Below are 23,989 nucleotides of genomic sequence, written 5' to 3'. Positions count from 1 at the left end.
AGTGTACCCAAGGGAGACTTGGTCATGGTTTTTGCTTTTGGAGGATTAAATATAGCAGCATCATTGGTGTCACTCCTCTGCAGTCCATTTGAAGCATCCCTTGGGCTACATCATTCCCTATATTTGTGGCTCCTGGCCATGGCTTTTGCTTTCAGCAGCCAGGGCTCGGGGCTGGCTGTGCGGTAGGTACAGGACCGTGGTGAAAGCGCAGTTTGACTCTGCGGCCGTTTTGTGCTTACAAATCCTCACGTCTCCCAGGGTTTGTAAAAAATGGGATCTGGCAAGCTTTGATCCAGCAGCTGGAAAACCTGCTCTCCTTCTCTCTGCTCAAAACCAGCCCCTGAAAGAAAGGACCAGGAGTCCTTTGCGTGGCTGAGGAGAAGCAGGGCTTGGGGAGGTGGTGCAGAAGGATGTGGCTGCCGAGTTGCTTTGGTCTCAGCAACTGCTCTGGACCAGGGGGTCAAGGGACTCACTCCTCATCCTGCTCCTAAAGCCAAGGGGATGAGTTAAAGTGTGTTACTTATTCACATTTAAGATTTTTTTTTGTCCTTTACCCTATGATGACTCTTGCAGTGACCCCAGACAAGCCTTCATGTTCATCTGCCCCAGTCGTACAAGTGCCATCATCACTGTTCTGCACCAATGGGAAATGTTAATTATATGGAAAAGGAATTCTCTGCTTAGGACAGCCTGGCAGCACAGTTAGGCCAGGTGGAGCTGGCCATTTCTTGTTTCAAGTGATGTGGGAAAGTCACAATAACTGATTTTTGTGTTTCTGTGCTTGCCTTAACCTTACTGAGAACAGCCTTCTGGTGTGCTGGGCAATAGTTGTCAATGCTATGAAATTACTTTAAGTGTATATATTATTATCCCTGTTACCAAGTGCTTTGGGGTTTTTTTTGTCCCAGCTGGTACAAATGAATATTGTATAATATTTTTGAAAGGACAGGTTTTAATATTATGAACTAGGTGCCAAAAGCTACAATTGTGTGCCAAAGCTGAAGATCCATTATAATTATAAAGATACAGAAAGCATTCAAAATATCCATTATTGGGTTTGTGGACTCTGTTAACTCAGAAAAGCAGAAGAAAAAGAAAAGCCTAGAGAAGCCATGGCTGCCCCTGGATCTCTGGAAGTGTTCAAAGACAGGTTGGACAGGGCTTGGGGCAACCTGGTATGGTGGAATGTGTTCCTGCCCATGGCAGGGGTTAGAATGAGATGCTCTTTCAGGTCCCTTTCAGTCCAGGCCTGGAATCCATTCTGTGATTATAGGACTATCAGCTGTTATAAATTAAATGGAGTGCAATGGATGGTACTTCTCAGAATGAAAGCACCGTGGTTAATGAAGACGTGCATTGCAAAAATGTAAATGCTTCATTTAGAAACTCTCACCCACATTTTGGGTTGTGCATGGTTTGTGTTGTTGGTAGAAATTACTTTTCCCATGGAGGTTTCAGATGTGTGTATTTGAAACTTGATGTGAAGAAAAAGTTGCAGCTCTGCAGTGTGATGGGTTGTGCTGTCAATGCCCTCCCTGTGCCTGTCCTGTGAACCCCATGATACACCATCAAGGTGGCAGCTTCAAGAGGAGCTGGACAAGAGCCAGGCCAGCCTGTGGAGGAGCTGCTCTTTCAGTCCACCCTCTTGATCCCTGCACATCCCACCCTGGGGCATGGGGGCTGCTGGGCACGGGGTGCAACAGCTCACTTGGGGTGTAGGGCAGCGAGCCAGGAGAGCCCTGCTTCTGGGACTGCTCTGTGTATCACCATTTTCAGTAATTAATTCTTGCTAGATCATGAACTCAGTGATCTTAAAGGTCTTTTCCAACCTAATGATTCTATGATTCAGTGTCTTTTAGAAAGGTCCCCAGTACAGAGATAAAGCTGAGAGCCCCATGCAGTCATTTGTGGTGCTGTAGTTTATTGCAATGAGTATTGTCTGTGTTGTTCAGGAAAAAAATTGCACTTTGCCCTTGCTCTGGATCTGCACAGCTCCAGCTTCCCGCCGTGCTGGGAGGTGTCCCACTGCTGGTCTGCTCCCTCCCACAGACCTGCTCAGCTTCTCCTGCCCTCTCTGAGGCAGCCAGCTCATGCTCAGGAGTTGCCACTCCACGTTCCCACGGTCTTGTACTGTACTTGTGTCTTGAAGCCCCCCCCAGACCTTGGTCAGAGGTGGGAGGAGGTTCCAGGTGCCCACAGAGAGTGTGGAGTGCAGAGCACAGAGGCTGTACCATCCCTTCTCCTCCTGGAGACCCCAAATTTATCCAACCTGTGGACATATCCCTGCATGCCTGGGTAATCTACTGCACTGTGCAGGAGCCTGGGCACACACCCCTGCCTTTGAGGTGAGTGGCTTTTAAGCAATTTTAGTTTTTTAGGGTGTATCTTAACACCTCTGTCAGCAACTGTGCTGGTTGCTTCTCTCTGTTCTGTATTACCACGTTGCTCTCTGTACTTAGCACTTTGCTGGTCTCCAGCCACTTACACAGCACTGGTTTCCCCGTCTCCTTCCTGATTACTGCCAGAAATATTGCATGGCATAGGGGGGCAGTGTAGCTTCTGTTGCAGCCAATGTCACCAGTTACTTGCAGGTCTGTTTGAGATGTGCCAGTAGAGTGTTATCAGTAGCTGTTATCCACTGCTGTGCACTTTAATGAGGTGTGTTATACCAGCTCTCCCTTTCACCTGCACAAAGACTTCAGGTGAGGGGATAGCTCTTTCCTTGGTGTTGTAATTGTGATTCCTGACTCCCTGACCTTGCAGTGAAACCAGAGCCTTGCTGGGCTCGAGGTCTCACCCACCACATTTACCAGGCTGGTTTGTGCCTGTCCCCAGGGACCATCAGTTGTGATGGCTCAGAAGACTTTTTGGCATGATCTTATAAAATTGAAGGTGTAAGTTTATTTGGAACTGTTGTTTAACAAGGATCTATATTTAGTGCCTGCTGTTTAATATCATCCCAGGTTACTCCTGACAAATGTGGCTGTGTTGTTTTCCTTTCTGCTCAGGACAGTAATGTTTATATTGTCTATTTCTTCCTCTTCTGCATCCTGACTAATGTTTCCACCATTCTTTCTGTTGTCAGTGTGACTTCTTATTGTCCTTAATACCTATAAAACTCCCCCTATGTTGTTTTCTAACAGAACCTGATGTTTAACTCGCAGTCTCACTCATTTAAGGTGCTGGCATTATTTTAGGGACTTCATAATGGTTTACAAATTCCAGGATTCGTTACTTCCTTCACTCATTAGGATTGCAAGTTGATACATGTTTTTTTCATGTGATGAAGGTGGACGTTTTTGCTGCCCTATTTGTCCTGGGCAATCATTCATGTTTGTGCACTGACAAAATACCTGGCGTGGTTCCCTTCCTGGCAGCTTTGGAGCCAGGATGGGATGCAGCATTTAGGTCAGTTCTCCTCGGGATGCTGTTTCAGGAGTGGGCTTTTGGGGTTCACACCATGTTGGTGTTGGGGCCAACCCCTCTGGTCCCTTGGGCTTCCCCTTTCTGTGGCACAGGGGAATCTGATTTTCAGGAAAATCCTGATTTTCACCCATGGCATGAGAGAAAGAGGGATATATGGAGACTGTCCAGAGATGGAGACTTACGAGGTGGAAAGTGCAGATTTTTAATTTCTTTTTCCCCTTTATTACTACTTACTCACGCTGTCATAAATGAGCTTGAGGGGTGCAGGGCAGGACTGTATTCCTGCCAGCCCAAATAAAACCAGGGGCTGTTTGCATTTCCACTTACTTTTAAAAAAAATTTTCCTCATCTCCGAGACAGGCTGCAAAATCTGGGCTTTTCTGGCAGCTAAGCTACAGTGGAGCTCATCCTGCCTTACTCCAATGGAATCAGGGGCATCTCTGGGCACAAAGCATCCCAATTCTGGGACAATTGTCCTCTGTGGGTATTACTTCTCCTGCTATTCTGGGAAAATTGTCCTCTGTGGGTATTACTTCTCCTGCTGGACAATCCCCTGGTGGGGTACCTTGCTTTGGGGCAGTGGTACCTCAGGCTTGCTGGAGCTGTTCCCCATGGGAAGCATCTCACTGCTGGCCCACAGGGATCCCCTGATGGAGCCAAACCTGCAGAAGGTTTGGGCTCTACGTGCTGCTGACACCTCTCAGGAGCCGGGAGTGCGTTTCAGCAACAGATTCCGTATTATTCCAGCCTCGCCAGCGTCTCCCTGCGATATTAAAAACACCAGCTAAAAGCCAAGTCCAAACTCTCCATGAATGACTCTGTGGAAATGCTGTCGGGCACGTTTCAGTGCTGCTTTGGCTTTGATTTAGGCGGGTAAACACGGTGAGTGGGTGTTTGCTTTGACTTCCCTCGTAGCAAAAGACTTCCTTTGAGGGAAGGTGAAGCCTCCAGAGCTGTTCCCCATCACAGCATCGGCCCAGTCTGCCTGTGGCTGGGTGTTGGCAGTGCCTCCACTGCATGCCTGAGCCTCGTGCTGCCCAGCAGCAGTGGGAACCCCCCTAGTTTCCTCAGGATCAGGGGTGCCCCCTGCTCAGGGCTCTGCTCATGGGTGTGAATAACCCTGGCAGAGCCCGGTTTCTCCATCTGGATGCTGCACATCCACAGCTGGGATGATGCTGCAGGATGACATCCATGACTGTTGTAGGCATCTCCTCCTGCTTGCCCCATACTCTGCTCTGCTCCCCTCGAAGCTCCCCAGAATCACCTCCAGGATGGCTCTGACATCAGAGATAACCTTTGCCACGTGGTGGACGGTGGCTGGGGGAGGCAGGGTGGGTGCAGCCCGTCCTCTCCTTGCCCTGCTGCACCAAGAAGAAGCCCCCCTCTGCTCATCACACATTCCCCCATCTCCACCAGAGCCATCAAACCCAGCTCCTTGGCAGCCCCTGCACGTAGGAACCGTCTTCTGGTAACAGATTGTTGTGTATTTAATGAACCCGAGGAAAACAAGAAATGCGAAGGCTGCGGGGCGATGCGAGTTTGCTCTTCAGTCTGCCAAATTCACACTAATTCAGACAACTCACAGATGTTTGGCTGCTCGTTCCTTAAAGAGATTTATGGAAGATACAGGGCTTGGAAATTGACGGAGACACAGAGGTGGCAGTGTGGGCAAAGTTTCCTGGCTCTGGAGGGCTCCTTCTCTCCCTCCATTGTGCCTTCCCCTTGCCGGTGTTGATGGCAACGGAAGGACAAACAGCAGGGAAAAATGCCTTTGGGTCACTAGGAGGATTAATAAAGGCTCCAGGTTTGTCTTTCAGGAGCCCAGGAGCTCTTTGAAAGCCATTTCTCAGCTGAGGAATGAACCCCCAGAGCCTGCCCAAGAGCCAAAGTACTTTGGTCTAATGCAAACAGTGTCGGGTGTGCAGGTGACAGCAGGCACTGTGTGGGCACAGACGCTGTCCGCTGCAAGCACCTGAAATTCCTTTAATACTGCCTCCTGAGTTCAGGGAGATCATTTCAACTTTTGGAATGTTCTAAGTGATCATTTTGCTGGGCTTCACATGAGGGTTGTGCAGTCTTATTTATCCATAAAGGGGAGGTGATAGAAGATAATGTAGTCTGGCAGTTGATCCATACATCCAGTATTTTCCTGCTTTAAATCCAGGCATGTCCATAAGGGCTATCAGCCTCTACCTGTTCTCCATCTCAGCCTTGCAGAAGGGAGAAATCTGACTTACAAGCAGCATCCAAATTGGCTCTGACAGCAGTGATGGTGTTGTGGGTCTTGGCAAGTGTTCCCCAATTACGCAGTGAGATGTCCCAGATCCTGCTCCTGCTTCATCTGGGTGGACTTTTAGTGGTCACTGATGAGCAGCAGCATTACATTTGGTGCTGCAGCACTGAACTTGCTTTGCACCTCCAGGATTTACTTCTCACAGGAGCCCTGAGAGCTCTGGAGCCAGCAAGAAAGCATGGGCTGGCTGAGTATCCCCCTAACTGAAGGTGGGGAGACCCTGGCACAGGCTGCCCAGAGAAGCTGTGACTGCCCAATCCCTGGAAGTGTCCAAGGCAAGGTTGGACAGGGCTTGAAGCAACCTGGAAATATGTAAGGTGTCCCTAACCATGGCAGGGTTTGGAATGAGATGAGATTTAAGGTTCCTTCCAACCCAAACCATCCAGTGATTCTAACCCTGAGAGCATTATTGTGTGTCTGTAAGCAGATGAAGGTTGTTTCATACAGACAGGTATTCTGAGGGGTTCATGTGCTATTTGAAGTTGTTTATGCTTGAGAAGTGAGTCAGTAAAAGCAATGTGGTGGGGCCATTTATTGTCTTCAGCTCAGACATCTCAGGCTGTATATAGGGAAAGAATATAAGGAAGAAACAAGAATTGTTTTTGTGTGTCTGTTTACTAAAGCAGCATGCTCTGAACGGTAATTAAAAGTAAACCCAGACCCTGCTGCCTTGTTCAGCATCCCTAGCTGTTGAGATTAAGCAGCCAAAGCAATTCTCAATTCAGCAATTCCTCAGCTTTTGGGAGTGTGGCCAACACTCACAGTGTCTCACAGACCACTGCAAATTCTTGTAATAAATCTCACAACTGGGGCGGCAGGGGAAACCCACAGAAAGGTGAGATGGTTTGTTGGGCCAGCGGGCTGGACTGCTGCTGCTGCTGCTTCAGCTGCTCTCCTCCAGAGACAACCCTTGGCCCAATACATCCATGGAAATACTACTCAAAGGTAGAAGCAGTCCCCTAATGAGTGGAATAGGCAACGATTACAGGTTTGCTCAGAGAAAACGTGTAATTTCTGTGGTCATTGGGACTGGGATCATGCTGTAGGCTCTGTCTGCCTGGCTCACTCTTCCAGGGATGGGGCAGCCACAACTTCTCTGGGTAACCTGTGCCAGGGTCTCACCACCCTCACAGGGAAGAATTTTTTCCTAATATCTAATCCAAACCTACTCTTTCAGTTTGAAGCCATTCCCCCTTGTCCTGCCTCTTCTCACGGCTCCTCGCTTGCACCTCTCTCTTGCTGGTCACCGTTTTGCAATGACTAATTTTGCTTTCTTCTTTTCCTTTTCAGTTGCCAGGGAGGAAAAGGCAAAGTCACTGCCAGCACCATTTCCTTCAAGCTAAAGATGTTGAGACAAAGCACCTCTGCCCCTGCCCTGTCCTTTCAGTCCTTCCGCTGCTGGTGTGTACAGGACTCATTCCCCTGCCACTCCTACTCCCTAAGAGCACGGGGGCAATAAACCTTTTACTCAAGTAGATGATGTGTAGTTCTCCTTAATTCCTCTCATTCCTTTCTTTGTGAGAGCTTGCCTGCAGCTGAGGTTCAACCCAAGCATGTAGATCTGGGTATGAGCTTGGACTTCAGGCCCTCCCTAGAGATTGGGGTTGTTTGGATGTGTAGTTTGGGGCTTGGAGGGCAGGGGACCCTCTGCCTTGTGTGACTTTGGTGTCAGGCTGAGGCAGTACCCAGGCCTGTGGAGCAGGAGATTGGATTGAAATAATAGTTATTTCTAACACTTTATTGAAATGATAGAGTTTTATTGGCTGGGTAATTAATTTGTAGTTGTGGGCAGGACCCTGGTATGCCTGTTGTTCCTGGTAGGGTCAATCTCAGGCTCCATGAGCCAGGTTGCATGTGGCCATCCCTGGTGGCTACATATGGCATTTTTGGTTCCTAAGGTGGCTCTGTGGGATGGATGCTGTCATGGGAGACCTCGAGCTCCTTCTGGCTGTGGATTTCCTAGTGTGGCTGTAGATGTTGGCTCCATCCAGGCTGTCCTGCACTGGCAGGACAGGTGAGTTCTGGGATGAGTTGGTGAGAACCTGCGTTCCTGTGTGAAGCTGTTGGTCATAAGCACTGAAGTGATATTGGTTCTTGAAGCTGTGCACACCTATGGAGCCATGCTCATCTCACACACTGCTTCCCCCTTTGCTGTGTTATGTGCAGGCAAGTCCTTTACTTACTAATTAGTGCTCAAAGTGTGTCTTTGTCTTGTTAGCCCCGGAAAAGTCTAGTCTGGATGCAAGCAGGAGGCAGAGGAAGAAATTTGCTTGTTCCTTTTCTTTGGCTGGTAGTCTCTGAGTACCTGGAGAGTGGGGCAGCACAAGTTTTTGCCAGGCAGGAGTCAGGCAGGAGTGGAACACTGAGAGCCATGGTGTCCTGGAACCCTTCCAGCAGCTGGGGAAGACCTTGTGGAGCAGGAGGAGCTGCCTGCAGGCCCAGGGTGAGATGGGCAGGGCTGCAGCCTTTCTCCTCCCAAAGCTGGGCATCCTGGGGCAGCTCTTTGCTCTCGACAGAGTCCCAGGGGACAATCCTGAAGCAGCTGCCTCCGTGGAAATTTTGTCCTTTGAAAGTCACATGTGCTGACTCATGATCCTGTTTGATCAGGACTACTCCATGGGGCATTTTCAGAGTGTAAAGATTTCTTCTTGGGCTCTGAATGGCATCTTTCACATTTAATGGAAGATTTTACCCCATAAATAAACTCAATATTCTCTAATGACATAAACTAGTGCTCAAGCAAGGGGAACAAACTGCCCAGAGCTGAGCCTATTCAGCCCTATTGCAGAAGACAAATTACTGCCTGAGTGAGGAAATAAACCCAAACTTAGCTACATGCAAATGGTAGACTTCATGGATTTTTTCCAAATTGATAACTAAATAAATCAAGAAATTGAAGATGTATTCCTTAGCATTGTCCAAAGCCCTGAGGGTGAGACAGGCTGTGCAATAAGGAGATTCAGTGTAGCCCCAAATCACGTCTAAGAAGTGGAAGGACAGGGAGAGAGGCATGATTTTTATTTTGGGCGAATATTGCCGTGTTATGCTTGCAGAAAGCCCTAAACACCACAATTTTGAATTACAATCACCAGTTTTGGCTATTCCCCCAAATTCCTTGTAGCCCCCTGTAGGGTTTGGGAGCAGTTGTGCTGTGCCTGGTCCCCACAGTGGTCTGACTGCACAGAGAAATCAAGACGTGCAGAGTGGAGGAAATTTCTGTCTCACTAGCAAGAGTGGGATGGATGGTGGTGAAACCCTAGAATCATGCTCAGAGTTTGGCCCAGAGGGATTAGGTTTGGTTCTTGAGACATGTGGGTCTAACCTGCATTGAATAAACTCCAGAAATCACAGTGGCTCCTTGCTCAGCCATTTTCTTCAAGCACAGGACAAGGAATGGTGCTGGGGCAGAGGTAGGGAGTGGGGTCCTGCTTGGGCCATGGCTTCGTCACTTTGATCAACATTAAAAATCCAGCAGGGGCAGGTGATTTATATTCTGAGAGAATTCACACTGTTCTGCTTGCAGGGTGTATCAGTATGCAAAATACAGCTCCAGCTCCTCATTCCCGTGTGCCCTTTCCACTGTAAACATGTTTTATGTCAGTGTGAGTGTCTGGAGATGGATTATTGAGCTGGACAGGGGTTGAATGTTTTCTGTGCAGAGGGTGGTGATCTCACAACAAGTGGGAATCTGTGTGATGCTGGTCCTCAGTTGTCTTCATAAGGAGTATTTCTGGGGGTCAAACCATGGAATTGTGGAGTTGGTAAGGTTGGGAAACACCTCTAAGATCATGGAGTCCAACTGTTTCCCCAGCAGGGGCAAGGCCACCACTAACCCATGTCCCCAAGTGCTACATCCACAGGACTTTTAAATCCCTCCAGGGATGGGGACTCCAGGCTTGGTAACCCTTTCTGTGAGGAAGTTTTTCATAATTTGCATGGGGATGTGATACTGGGCACTGTTCATGTTCCCTCCAGCAGTGGCAGAGCATCTGGCAGACAGTTTGCTGAATCTTGAGGTCTTTTCCATGCAGTTCAGTGTTCCATGCAGTTCAGTGTAGCAGGTGAGCAGGGCATGGCTGTGAGTGAGACAACACCAGTCATGTGTGAGATCTCCCTGCAGGGAAGGGCTATTTGTCCCCCATGAGCAGCTCTGAGGCTGTGCTTGTGCCTTGTAAGGAGCACTTTTGTTCCCCAGAATTTACTTTCCAAGCCTGTGGATGAGAGTTGGATCATTTCACTTGATTTTTTTCCGAGCCCAACACTCCAGAGCTGTGATACTGTCTGGAAAAGCAGTTCTGAGAAACCTCTTCCCACCTCTGCCACTGCAAAGATCACATGAGACTTCTGCTTGGTCTGTTCTGAACCATGTAGGAAGCAGGGTTTGCTAAAATTTGGGGATTTCTGTGCACTAGAGTTTCTAGGAGATTGTGTCAATCTCAGTGGCCATGGCTCGAGCCTAAACTTAACCTTGACATCATGATGAAGATAGTTCCTTTATCTGATTGCAAATGAGGAAATACATTTCTTAAAGTAATTAATGGTCCCTGCAGAGTACCTTTTTATTTGCCTGTGTGTGTGTGTGAAAGCGTCCAGTCTATAAATACACAGTGGTTTCCTCCTCAGCATCAATAGGGTCCATCCTGGTTCTGCAGTTTGTGTCCCATGGCACTTGTTTGTATGGAGAGGATGTGACAGGGCAGGACTGTGCGTCAGGAGCCCTGTGAGGCAGGATGGGCAGCCAGAGATCACGTTTCACTGGAAAGTTTCCCTTTTTATTGCAGTTTCTCCATGGGGATGGTTCCAAAACCCAACCAAGCAGTGGGTAAAATTGCTGATAGCTGCAAGTGTGCCTCAGCCCCGACATTAGGGGATGGTGGCGGTGGTTGCCAGCTTGCCAGCAGTTTGCTGTGCTGCCTGTCATTAGGGTTGTGTTAATTGCAGGGGATGCAGAGGAGCAGGGAGGTGTGATGGTGTGCCAGGGCAGGGAGCCTCTGCCTGTACTTGCTGCTGCTCCTGCTTGGGTGTGTATCTGAGTCTGCTGCTGCAGCATTAACCATCACCTTAGGGAAGGGTAATTATTCCTGAAGAAATCATACCTGGTGAGTGTGCTTAGCTGCTTTCATGCTGCTTTGAGCCCTTGTTTGATCTTTGTGGCAGTGTCCTCCCAGCACAGTTTGTCACTGCAGCAAGCACTCCTATCTCTGTCAGGATCAGGAACAGCTAAGATAGTGATAGATGGAAACCACAGAATCACAGAATGGTGTGGTTTGGAGTGTGTCTTAAAGAGTGTCTCCTTCCACCCCCTGCCATGGACACCTTCCACTGTCCCAGGTTGCTCCAAGCCCCTCCCGTCTGGCCTTGGACACTGCCAGGGATCCAGGGGCAGCGAGAGCTTCTTTGGGCACCCTGTGCCAGGGCCTGCCCACCTTCCCAGCCAAGAATTCCTTCCCAGTATCCCATCTAACCCTACTCACAAATTATGTGTCATTTTGACACTCTGAAATGTTTACTTTTCTATTTGACAGTTTTCATTTGGTCACTGGGTTGCCCAGAGGTTTATGATGAAGTTGCCAGTAAACTGTAAATTATGAGTCCACTGATATCCCACAGAAAGCTGGAGACTGTACCAGGCACCCCTGGGAACAGTAAATCTTCACAAAATGTATTGATTCCCAATCTTGGCTTTGCACTCTGGATGAACTTTGTCCTCATAAAATAATAGAAGGTGATTTTTCTTTACCAGCCAGCTGGCCTTTAAATGAGCTACTCTTAACACCACTGCAAGCTCTAATCCAAGTAAACATGGACAGGACGATTTAGGAGCTGGGAAGAGCAGCCATATCAGTTCAGAATAGGGGTTAATACTTAGTGAAATATTTTCATCTATTATCATTAAATGTCACAATTGGGTTTGAGTGGATGGTACAAGATCAGTATTTCATGCTCTCTGGATTGTGCAAATGGTGGGTTTGGTTGTTTGCATTAACTGCAAAGCAGCAAAACAGCGAAACAGGATTAGGAGAGTGATTTGGGGAAAACGCTGATTTCGGTAATCAGATTTGAGTTGCAATCTGTCTGCTTTACAAGGGAATAAGTCTGTTGGGGAGGATGCCAGGAGGTGAGGCAGGGCTGGGCAGTGCTGTGTGAGCTGGCTTGCAGTTTTTGTTTCAAGAACATTCTTGTTGCCCAGCCTTAGCTTTTCTTACCTAAAACTACCTAAGAAATAGGTGAAGATCAAGGGGCATGGTGTGGCCCTTAGGATTTCAGGGCAAGGAGCTCTCCCTCTGTCCTTGGAGGCAACTCTTTGCCTTGTGCTTTTCCCTGAAGGGCTCTTCATAGATTGGGAATCATGGAGTGACTGGGTGGGATAGGTGCATGCAGGGGATTTCACAGCCATAATGATGCTGGAGAGGCTTTTTCTGCTGGACATCTGCTCCCAGCTGGTCTGGGGACAAAGGGTCTCTGTGAGATCAACCCTGGAGCTTTAATGAGCTCCTCTTTCAATGTCTTTTGTATCTTCAATATAAGGGATAAGAGTCCCCTTTTCAAATGGAGAATTCAGAGGGAACTTTATAAATTTGACTGAAATATTTGTGTCCCTGTGGATCACCTCGTGTACCTTGTGTGCTTCCAACAGCTCCTGTGAGTTCCCCATCCTGTGAAACACCTCTGTGCTGATGTTTAAGATCCTAAAATAAACACAGCCCTCAAGCAACCATCATCAGGGTGTTTCTTTGGGCAGTGCTTGCCCCCTGCCCAGTGCATCCACCCTCTAGGGAAGTCCCCTGAAGTTGTTCCTCTCTCTCTCTTTGTGCAGGGAGCTTTCCACACCCCGAGGCTGTCCCTGCACATCCGCCGAGGAGCCGGCAGGGCCCAGCCTCTGCCGGAGGAACATGGACTGAAAGAGGAGCTTTGCCAGCCCCCAGCTGCCAGCACCCTTTGCCTGGACCCTGATGGACTCCGAGGCAGGACTGCATTACCATGGTGATGATCTTAACCAAAACTCGGGAAAACAAAGGTGCTGACTCTGTAACATGCAGGACTGAGCTGGTAAGCTTTGTGAAATCTCTGTTCAAAACTGTTCTACTGCCAAGAACTTTGCTGTAGCTTTGTAATCAGGGTTTTCTTTCCTGCAGGGATGGATCTCTAGATGGTTTGTAGCACTGATTTCTACAAAGCTGCATTAATATCCAAGGAGCAGGTGATTAGTAAATGATTGGAGTGCTGTGGCTTTTGCATATGTGGATTTCAGTGAGCACCCAATGGGATAAACAGTACAAAAACAATCAAAACAATGCTGTGAGTAACACAGGTGAGAAGTTGCTTCACCCACAGCGAACAGATGCTCATCATTAATAGGAGGATGGGCAAGTGGGAAGCAGGATTAAGTGGGAGATGTTGAAGGGCAGTGCTGTGGTACTTAATTTCTCTAGGAGCCTGGAGAGGTGCAAATCCACCATGCTGAACAAGCCAGGCAACAACAAAAAAAGCAAATGAGGGCGGCAAACAAATTAAAGGATGCTGTGAGGGCTGAGTGTACCTTTGGTAGGGGGAAATAAGAGGCAACACAGCTGGAGGCAGGGTCAGGGCAAATGAGGAGGAGGTGCAGGGTGTTGGAGAGCCATGAGAACAAGGCTGGTTGAACAAGGCTGACATTTTCCCCTTTGTTCTCTTGGAGAGAGGGGCATGGTCTGAGAAGAAACTCCACCGAAAGGCAGGGTGCTCTGAGAGTCTCAGATAAGGGTGTGCAGGAACACATCAGGAAGCATCTGGCAGGATGAGCCATAAATGGGCATTCTGAACATAAAAGAAATATAAATGCCTGAGTTTGCTGAGGATGACAAACTGTCCAGCTGGGATCCCCAGGCAGAGAGCACAGTGTCCTGGGGTGAAGGCAGGCTACCCTTGCAGTGAAAGGAGGAGGAGAAGGTGAGCAAGCCAGAGGCAGTGGAAAATCCTGCCTTAAAAGGGTGAAATTTGGGAGGATATTGATACATTAAAAAAATACCCTTACTGTAGTGTTAGCTCCTGCTGGGAAGGCAGCATCTCCTGTGGCTGCTGCTCAGAGTGGGAAGGGGGAAGCCTGAACATTCTATGCCAGCTGTGCCCTCGAAATTATGTGGGGCAGGTGAAGGGGAACTGGCTGCAGAGAGGCAGATGAGAGTAATTTCTTCTAGTCCTAAGAGAAGGGGTGGGTGCATAGAGTGTCTGATGGCAGGTGGTAGAGATGCAGAGCTGTAACACAAAACTTTGCCCTCATGTGCTTGCCAAGGGCTTCCCGTAGCTCTGGGGCTGGGTCAGGAGTGCAGGGACAGTCCTGGGTACACAAGGTGAATTACTGGGTTGCCTGGCCTGTTAAACTGGGGCAGACAATCACAAGAAAGCTGATCCACTAAAGAGAGCAAGAGGTTTTCCATTGACTTCGTGGGGAAAGCCAAAAAGTGAAACCCAAAGGAAATAGAAGTCTGAGCACTGGGGCAGTATCACCTGCCAACAGCCAGTGGGCTCCTTTGGTTCAGCTCCCAATTTGGTATAAAGACAAAATTCTTACAAGATGGTAATTCTACTTGATAAGGGACATATGTCAGACTCCTCTCCCTCCTGCCTTTGCAGACAGTGTCTGGTCTCTGGGGCTGGCACACAGATGTGCACTGGCACAGCCTCTGCCTTCTCTGGGGCTTGTCCCACTTCCATCTTTGCTCCACTTTGGCTGCTCCTTGGGGACAGCTGCCTGTCCTCTCTGCCTCCTGATTAATTCTGCTGATGGATCATAAGGTGGGGCTTGACAGATGGAGATATCCTTACTTTGCCTAGAAAAGAGGCACATGCTCCAAAGGTGACTGACCCTTATTTACCTTCTCCACATCTATAGCCTGTAGTTGTTTTATGCCTCCCTATCTCTCTACACTCACTATTTCCAGCATTCTGTATATGAAGTGGAATCCTTGATTGAATTGCTCAGGCACCATAATTTTGTACATTATTGTTGTTGTTGTTATTATTATTGTTGTTGTCCTCATTATGCACTGGAGATGCTATCACAGAGAAATTGTGGCTGCCCCATCCCTGGAAGTGTCCAAGGCCAGGTTGGATGGGGCTTGGAGCAACCTGGACACATGGAAGGTGGCCCTGCCCAGGTGGAACTGGATGGCTTTAATGTCCTTTCCAACCCAAACCATTCTAAGATTCCATAGTTATGTGAGCAGGCAACATGTAAAACGTGGATCAGGAGGGAAGGTGTGAGTGCAGTGGCCTAATGCCAGATAAAACACAATTATGGCAGTACAGATGAACGTGGGGGCCGTGCTGGTGCTTCCCTCAGATGATGTAAAGTCTCAGTCAGATGGGATGGTGTTGCCAGGATAGACACTTCAGAAGCCAGAATATGGATATTTTTAGGGGTAATAAAGGAACAATTAGCATGGAAGTGTGTTTTTGCAGGCATAGCTGAAATGGCATGCAGCTGTGGATAACATATTGATTTATTATATGTGAACGCATCCATGCTCATTTTTAGAAGTCTGATGGTGTCTCTTATGCTGTCAAGAGGAAAATTCTTGGGAAAAAAAGAGTGTGAAAAGCAACCAGGATTATTTTGTACCCATGCAGTGGCATTTCCCCCTATTTTTAGTGCAAATCAGCACAATTTGAGCACAGACTCCCCAGAAGTGCTGAGGTGTGGACGCCTTGTCTTAGAAACATATTATGTGCTTAAAAAAGCTAAATAGCTGCTTTGTACCTAGATGGAAAGGCCTAAATGGGTTTGGATGAGGTTCAAGATACCACTTCTGCTCCTTTCTTGCCCAATCCAGGATTACCGCTGAATTGCCGCTCCCATTTTAGTTTCTCCAGAGTTTTGGGTCCCAGGGATGGGGACCTTGCTGCAGCTCTTCCCTGAGACAAGGGCTGGCTGCAGGACCCTTGCTCTGCAAGCTCAGGCCTTCATAAGGACTCTGCATAGCATTTATTTAAAGTTGATTCCCTTGAGGAAAGGTGACTGGGTCTGTCCCCTGGTCCCTGCTAGGACAGGGCCATGGAAAGCTTTGCCCAGGCTGGAGGCAGGGTGGTGTCTGGTGCCCAGGTCGAGTCTGTGAGAAGTGAATAGTTTTTCTGGTTGTTTGCAGCACACTCCAAAGATGAGTCAAGGACCTACCCTCTTCTCTTGTGGCGTGATGGGTAAGTAACAGAAACTTCTCTCCGTGTTTCCTCCGCTCCTGCTTCCTCACAGTGATGGGGGGGAGGATGTCCAGACTTTTGGATGTCTCCAAAACTTCTCCCCTGAAGACTCTGGGGTGGGCCCCCACAGCAGGGATGGAGGGGCACCCACCCCACCACACCTGTGCCACTCTCCTCCCCAGAGGTGGTTGTTGTGCCCTGTTGTCATTGCTGAGTGAACTGCTTATCTCCTTTCCCCTCCCTTTTGATACATTTGCTTATTTTTACAGCTACTCTTACAGTTGAGATTATAAACATTTGGGGTCTGAGGTTGTGTTTGAATGTCCAGCCCAAGATTGCAGTTCTTGACTGCATGATGCAAGCAATAAATAACAAGCATTATCACTAAGATGTTCTACCACCTGGCACCAAAGTGGTAGATTGATCTCAAACAATAAGCAAAATGTCTCATTTTTGCCATTGACAGTAACCATGCTATAATATGCTTGATACCCTTTATGTCAGAGCCTGCTGTCAATTTTTATGCTGAACAACCACCAAAATGGATGGAGGATTGGTGCCTTGGCCCATGATCCTGAAAAACTGATAGTGCCAGAGGATGTGCTGTTGTGTTGTGCTGTTTGGCGTTCGTAGCGGGGAGCCAATCACTGGGCAAGGCCTCAAAACCCAATTAAAATTGTAGGTCAAGTTTGAGCCAAGCTCCTTGCTGTGAAAGCCAACCCTCTACAGACAAAGGGGCTGCCCCTTTTCTTCATGGACGCAACTCTCATTAGCGTTAATGAGAGCTGGGCACATGCACTGACAGAAGATGTTTCCCCAGCTCTCTGATAGCTCCAGCCACTGGGAGTGTGGGGACATGGAGAGCATTTGTGGGGATTTTTTAGCTGAAAATCACAAGCTTCAAAGTCAAGAAGGGATAGAGACAGCCCCTTCCCCTATCTCCTGCCTTTCAAACATGAGTGAGGAACAAAGAACCCAAATCAGATGGTTTTGTCTTGCACTGTGGCACTGGCAGGCTCTTCAGCAGATACACAGAGTCTCTGCCTAATTGAGAAGCAGCTTGTCTTTAGGAGCTTTTACAGAGCCTTCTGCATTTTCATAGCTCTGCTGTGCTGGTCTTTGTGGCTGTCAAATTATCCTCCTTCTGAGGGAACTGAATGTCACCTCCTTGACCTCAGCTTGCCCTGTGGTGGTCTCTGTCATGCCCAGTCAAGAGGAACCCATCCTTCCCTCACGTGAGGGCATTGCTTGGCTTGGATTTCATTTTAGTTATCTTCACTCAGTGTTCTTCATGTCCCCAGTTGTGGGCCACAACCATGGACTAATCCAGTAGGAAAACTTGTTTCACTTTTTAAATGAGTTACTATTGAAATGCCAAACTTGGGGAATATTTCAGGTCAAAGGCCCCAGTCCCTGTTGGTGGAAAGCACTGAGATAAATAAACATAGTGAAGTTTGGACTGGTAGCACAGACAACATGAGGCAAAGACTTACAGTCTTATCTATGTTGGAGGTTAGGAGGAAAATTGGCTGATTTTGGGGGGGGGTGGGGTTAGACAAAAGAGGATCTTAGAAAAAAGTCTTTCTGGAGCCTTTGGGGCAAGAGCAGCTTTGGGCAGGGAGGCAGCTTACTTCTGGACCCCATGGCCATGGGGCAGCAGGGGAGAGGGAAGCCCAGCTTCTGCCAGGGACAGCATCATCCAAACCTTGGAGCTTTTTTTGTAAGGTATTAAACACTGCAAGGATCTGAAAACGGATCATAGATTGTAACCAAACTCAGTATATTGAGTAAACATTATTAAAGACTTGATATATTGGATGATGCATGGTTAGGCCCAACTCTCAGGGTGACCTAAATAATCTTTTGGTTTTTAGATTTGTGAGAAATATTTCTGCCAGTGAAATAATGATATTACTAAAAAGATTGGGTTTTATCTTTATATAGCCCTTTGCCTGGAGGAAGATTAAAGGTGAAATGCCTAAAACTATAAATTCAACAACTACTGCTTTCCCTTCTCCTTGATGGGTCCTTGAAACACCCAGGAGTGTAAGAATTGTCCTGTTGATGGATAGTTTTTTGATTTTTTTTCCCTCCTTTTTTCCCGTTTTCCTTCCTTAGCAGTCTCTGTGGCTGGTCCTCAGTGAAAATAGCAGTGACTGTGCTAGAAAAAGGTGGCATATTAAAAAGTTGTGACATTAGAGGGGTGAGGGCCTGGCACAGAGCAGATGTGGCTGCCCTATCCCTGAAAATGTTCAAGATCAGGTGGGATGGGGCTTGGAGCAACCTGGGATAGTGGACGTTGTGCCTGCCCATGTCTTTTGCTATCCACCCAAAGAGAGAAAAATTCCAATATTGGAAGTCAAAAGTAGTAGAATCCCAGAATGGTTTGAATTGGAAGGGACATTAAAGATCATCTCACTCCACCTCCTGCCGTGGCAGGGACACCTTCCACTATCCCAGGATGCACCAAGCCCTGTCCAACCTGGCCCAGTAAGAGCAGCTCAGTAGGTGTGTGCTGACAGCTGTGACCTCCTGTTTTCTGTGTAAGCAAGAAATTATCTCTGAGGGAAGCTGCAGGCAGGGTTTTATTGAGGCTGTGACAAGGTGCTTGTACATGCAGGATCCCAGTCCCAGCCCTGATTGTAAAAGGGAGGAGGAGGAGGATGGCTTTGAGCCCATCAGGGACAGATCCTGCACTCATCCTCTGGGAAGTGCTCTTCTCAAATCAGCCATCATTTCCATTTTCCCTTGGAGGGCTCTCTCAGAGTTTGTCCTCCTTGAGTGCTGCAGCAGAGCAGGGTGAGGGATGGGGCACACAGGTCAGCTTGTCTGGCCTTTGGCACTCTCACATCACTCCTCCACCACATTTGGCAACCTCATCATTCCGAGCATGCCAGGGCAGGGTTGCAGCCTTGGGCACAGCTTTTTCTTGGAAGTGGCTTTTCACCATTCTTGGGTGACGGAGGAAAGCCAAGAAACCAGGAGAAAAGCCAGCTCATGGAATCATTAATGTTGGACCTTCAAGATTGTCAAGTCCAACCTTGAATCCCTTCATGGGGATGATGGCCCTTGAGTGCATCCTGAAAGCACCTGCCAGGCTTGCATGCCTCCTCCTTCTGACCCAGGGTTTTCTGGAATTTCGGGGTTCTTTTGGAAAGGCCGTCAGTGTAGAGCATCTTGGTGCACGTTCAAGCACAGTCACCCTGCAAAGAGAAAAAGCTGCCTGGGGGATTCTGGTGAGGTCTAGCTGGAGCAGAGGCACCTCTCCAGAGGTTCCTGTTGAAGAGTTGGTAATGTTTCACTGTCGAGGTCGGGGATTTCCCTCCCCCATGCAAGCTGTTGGCACAAGGACCCCACAGGTGTGTTTAATCTCCAGAGTAGATTTTGGGGCTGTTGTTTTCATTTCCCATTGAAGCACAGCTCTGCCCACTGTATTTTCATCTTATTTGTACATTAGGAAAGCTCCCTGGCACTGCCATCAGCTAATTACGACCATTAAATGTGTTCCACACTTAGAAATTATCTCCTAAACATAAACAGGGGGCAGTGGAAAATGCAGGCTGCCTTTTCCCCTGTGCGCAGGGACTGTGAGACCAAAATTCAACTTAAACAACATGGGACAAAAAAAGGCAATTGGATGTGCACCTGTGCACAGACAAATGTTTGGGTTAGGTTCCAAACAGAATTTATCTGCCAAAAAGGATAAGAAAAATTGATTGAAACTCCTAATTGCTTTACAAGTTGCCATAATAAATTATGTATTAATGTAAATTATTTCATGGGAAAAGAACGTAGAGGAAACTTGAGCAGAAGGATCATGCATTATGTATAAAAGGGAACTGTAAAAATATTATAGCAGCACATTTGTGTCGCTGTAGTTAAAGTTGTGTCAGCGTTTTGGTTTTACACCCTTCTCTTTGGTTATGAGTGGTCATTAAAATTTACTCTGTGTCACCAGAGGAGCACAGCAGTCATTTCAAAAGCCCAGGGCCATCACTGAGCTGCAAAGTGCCTGACGTGTCCCGCAAAACCTGGAGCTCAGCCTTTGGAAACCTGGCTGTGATGCTCTGAGGGTGGATCCCTCAGATCACTGTGGGGCAGTGCAAAGCTCTCAAGGGTGGAGGACAACACCCATCTCCTCAGTTTTGGGATGTGACTCCAGTCCATAAGCACTATGAGGGATTGTTTGATGTGGCGAAGGTTTTATGAGAGAACAGCTGGGTTTTGTTAAGGTGTCAGCGTTTATTTTTGCAGTTTTAAGTCAAAAGCTAGAAGTAAGATGCTATTTCATCCAGGGACACCAGCAGCCAAGAAGGACTTGTTTAAGCAGGGCGAGAGCTCTTCAGGCTGCACTTACAGCATGCTCTAGTTGTCCCTTTGTTTTCCAATAGGCAAAGGAGAGTCTTCCAGCCACTTCCAGACCAAGGGGTTCTCGTGGTGGGTTTTATCCTGGAACAAATTGCTGCCTCAGGGTAAATCAGGCTGAGGTTTGTAGCTTACGAAAATTAATACATGTTTACCTGGAGAATTAATGACTCCAGTGCAATTATCGTTATCAACGTGCGCAGGATGGGAATCTTAGTCTTTAAAAATCAGCTGCTTTTCCTCAATAAGGCTTTCCAGAGTTCTTTAATTATACCCTCGGCCCTTAGACTACTCAGTTTTCAATTTTTTTCAGGGCAGCCTGCTTCCTATTTGCACTGAACATCCATTTTCTGGGCTATCTGGTATTTTGAGACTGGTCAGTGATGGCTGGGGACTCAGAGGGGCCAGGTTGTGCCAGCTTACATTGTGCAAGGGGAAAAGCAAATAACCCCAAGCTGGGGCTGGGGATAGTGGTGCTTTTACCATTTTCTTTGCCAGGTTTGGAAGATTTATAGCTGTTTGTGCTGAAGCAGGGGTGAAAGAGGAAGGTGTCCCGTATCCTCCTCACCAAGGCCTTTTGTACAGTCTCCGGCCAGAGGATCGTGGCAGTTTGCCATGAAAAATCAGCTTCTTTTTCTGTTTCTTTTGTCTGCTGACCTGACCCAAGAAATCTCTCTGCTGGCAGCATAGCACAGAGGAAAAATAATAAAGATCTAAACATAGATGGAGTTGTCTAGCACAGATTTCTCACTTTTCATTGTGTTTATTAAAATGAGGAGAGCAACAGTTGAAATGCCGTGCGGTTCTTGTGGGCAGAGCCAGACTGTTTGTGGCTGGAGCTATTATGGCAGCAGCTGGAGGCAGGGAGAAATGGGAAAATCGGCCAGGAGGGGTGCAAAGGGCCCCAAATCTGACCTCCTGACTTGAAACCTTAGTTGGAAGCGTTCTGCACCATTGCATCCTCCCTACCAGGCTGGTACCTGCAGCTGCGGGCTGGGCATGGCTTTTAATTCATCCTTCAGTTGCCTGAGTGGAAATACCCAAAAAAGCCCCCCAAAATATTGCATGGTTTTAGATACAATCATGTGAAACTTGGCAGCGATGGTTCTCCAGCATGGCTGGGCTGTGTTTGCAGCAGCCAACGACAAAAACAGGCACTGGTGAGAGGCTGTTGGCTGATGAGTTTTTTCCACTGCAGCAGCCGGTGGGGTTGTCCTGCCATGGTTTTCCTGTTGAACGTTGAAGGTGTATCTGCAGAGAGCCCCATCCTTTGCAGGGCAGCCCAGCCCTGAGGGTGCTTTGCTTTCTTCTTTTGCTGTCAGTGGGATGAGTGTGGGAATGAGATCATCCTCCTTAATCCTCTCTTCCGATGTGGCTACAGGTGGGAAGCTGGGGAAGGGTCTGGAACAGAAGTCTGATAAAAACAGCTGAAGGAGGTGAGGGGGCTCAGCCTGGAGAAGAGGAGGCTCAGGGGCCACCTTCTCACTCTCCATAACTCCCTGACAGGAGGGTGCAGACAGGTGGGGGCCTCTTTCCAGGTAAAAACGTAACAAAACAAGAGGAAACTGCCTCAAGTTGCACCAAAGGAGGTTTAGATTGGATTTTAGGGAGCATTTCTTCATGGAAAGGGCTGTCCAGCCCTGGCACAACAGCCCTAGGGCAGTGGTGGAGTCCCCAGCCCTGGAGGGATTTAAAAGCCGTATGGATGTGGCCCTTGGGGATGAGAGTTAGTGGTGGCCTTGGCAGTGCTGGAGGAATGGTTGTACTCGATGATCCAAGAGGGCTTTTCCAGCCTCAGTGATTCTGTGATTCCATGTTTTTTAAATTCAGCTGTAAATTCAGGCAGTTGTCAGTTGTGGAGCCCAGGACAAGCCACGCACATCTGAGACATGATTTAGCACAGAGATAACCAATAGCCACAACATTTCACCGCTGCATTCCCCTCAGCCAGGGCAACCTGGAATATTCAGAGGCATGTTTTTATCTTCTTCTAGCAGTTTTGCTCCTGCTGGGACTGTCACTTTGTCTCTCTCTCCATCTTCACCACACAACCCGCTCTGCTGGCAGTTCAGGAAACCATATTCCAAGAGTTAATTAATTTGTACTGGAAAACGTCCCATATGCTACTCTTTTTGTTTATGGACGTAGAAAGCGAGTCGCAGAATTAATTAACGCTAATGCCTGTGCGTGTGTGTCGGTTTTTTATTTGTTGTTTTTTATTTTTTTTTTTTCTTCCCTTTCTCCTTTCTGCACCAGAAAATGACAGATGGAGAGATCTGGGCAGGCAGTGTCCCCTGCAGCTGGAGCAGGCGGGGGCCGGCCTGTGGGGCTGCCTGTCGGACAGGGCCGAGGCGGGCCCCTGGCCCCGGGAGGCGGCGGGCACCTGCTCCGTCACCAGCCTCATCAGGGACCTGAGCCTCAGCGACCCGCACGGGCACCCCGCCGCGCCGCCCAGCAAGCGCCAGTGCCGCTCGCTCTCCTTCTCGGACGAGATGTCGGCCTGCGGGACCTCCTGGAGGCCGCTGGGCTCCAAGGTGTGGACGCCGGTGGAGAAGAGGCGCTGCTACAGCGGCGGCAGCGTCCAGCGCTACTCCAGCGGCTCCGGCACCATGCAGAGGAGCTCCAGCTTCAGCCTGCCCGCCCGCGCCAACCCGCTCTGCGGCGAGCACCCCGCCCTGGCCGCCCGCCTCGGGGGGCAGCCCAGGAAACCAGCGGCGGGAGGGCACGGGGCAGACAGGGCGGACATCCAGCGGTCCCTGTCCTGCTCGCAGGAGCGGTTCCCGGAGTCCGGCCCGCCCTCGGCCTGCAGCACGCCCGCCTCCACGCCCGAGCTGGGCCGCCGCGCCGCCGGCCTGGCCCGCAGCCGCTCGCAGCCCTGCGTGCTCAACGACAAAAAGGTCGGCGTCAAGCGCAGGAGGCCGGAGGAGCTCCAGGAGCAGCGGCCCTCGCTGGACCTGGCCAAGATGACCCAGGTGAGAGGCGGCGGGCCGGCCCTGCAGGGGCTCGGGGGTTCTCTGCTTCGCCCAGGAGCCTTCGGCGCCTTCCAGGGCGGGTCTGAGGCACGAGGAGTGATGGGGGTGTCATGGGGAAACACATCTTTCTGCCAAGCAGAAAATGGATTCTGATCCCTTCTTTATGGATTTCTTTAGCAAATTCACACGTTTCTCTTCCACGGTGTTTTTGCACGCCAAGTCCACCATTTCCTTCGAGCACAGGTTTTGATCAGGAATCTGTTCAACCCCACAGTTTTGAGCTCAGGGGGAGGAGCCTTGGGCCTGCCATGGTGTGATGAAGGCAGCACCCCAAGACACCCAGCCCTGGCTCCATCAGATGCTGAATTCTTACTGCTACAGGCTTTACTTGCTCTTAGGCGCTGTAATTTTCCACTCTGGAGATGTTATCACGTTTCATTTTCAGTTGCAAACACAGAGCACAGCCCTCTTAGATCTGCTGCACAGAGCCAGATAACAGATCTGAAGCAGAAATCAGGGAGGATTTTGCTTCTTGGTCCTCTCCCTGCTGGACCAAGTAACTGGACATTAGCAAGAGATAGAGCAAGAGGTTGCATTGAAGCACATTTCTCTTCCACACTCAAGATTTCCTTCAGTTTTATGATTTGACATTTCCCACATCAATAACTTGCAGTCACAAAGTCAATGACACCATCAGCTCAGTGTGGAATGGAAATAATGGGAGTTGTGAAGGGCCCAGGGCTCTCATTATGGGAGC

At 48.7% G+C, this 23,989-nt stretch overlaps 1 protein-coding gene across 5 annotated transcripts in view; it reads left to right on the top strand.

Annotated features, from left to right (window-relative positions):
- The window catches only part of FAM53B (family with sequence similarity 53 member B), a 42,306-nt gene that overhangs the window by 4,184 nt on the left and 14,133 nt on the right, over window positions 1–23,989 (top strand). Inside the window, exons 1-5 of one of the 5 annotated variants that reach the window (XM_083866405.1) lie at window positions 2,019–2,345; window positions 7,010–7,120; window positions 12,537–12,769; window positions 15,844–15,895; window positions 22,517–23,232. In XM_083866405.1, coding sequence (XP_083722531.1) covers window positions 12,701–12,769; window positions 15,844–15,895; window positions 22,517–23,232 — 837 coding nt within the window. In that variant the 5' untranslated portion in view covers window positions 2,019–2,345; window positions 7,010–7,120; window positions 12,537–12,700. Of the gene's footprint in view, window positions 1–2,018; window positions 2,346–7,009; window positions 7,121–12,536; window positions 12,770–12,795; window positions 13,032–15,843; window positions 15,896–22,516; window positions 23,233–23,989 lie in introns of those variants that run through there. The other 4 variants (XM_083866406.1, XM_083866407.1, XM_083866408.1 and 1 more) reach the window with 4 other exon arrangements.

This window comes from Zosterops lateralis (genome assembly GCF_965231275.1).
Source record: "Zosterops lateralis genome assembly, chromosome: 8".
Classification (NCBI taxonomy): Eukaryota; Metazoa; Chordata; class Aves; order Passeriformes; family Zosteropidae; genus Zosterops; species Zosterops lateralis.
The sequence above is the reverse complement of the archived record's forward strand: the minus strand, read 5'-3'. Positions and strand labels throughout refer to the sequence as shown.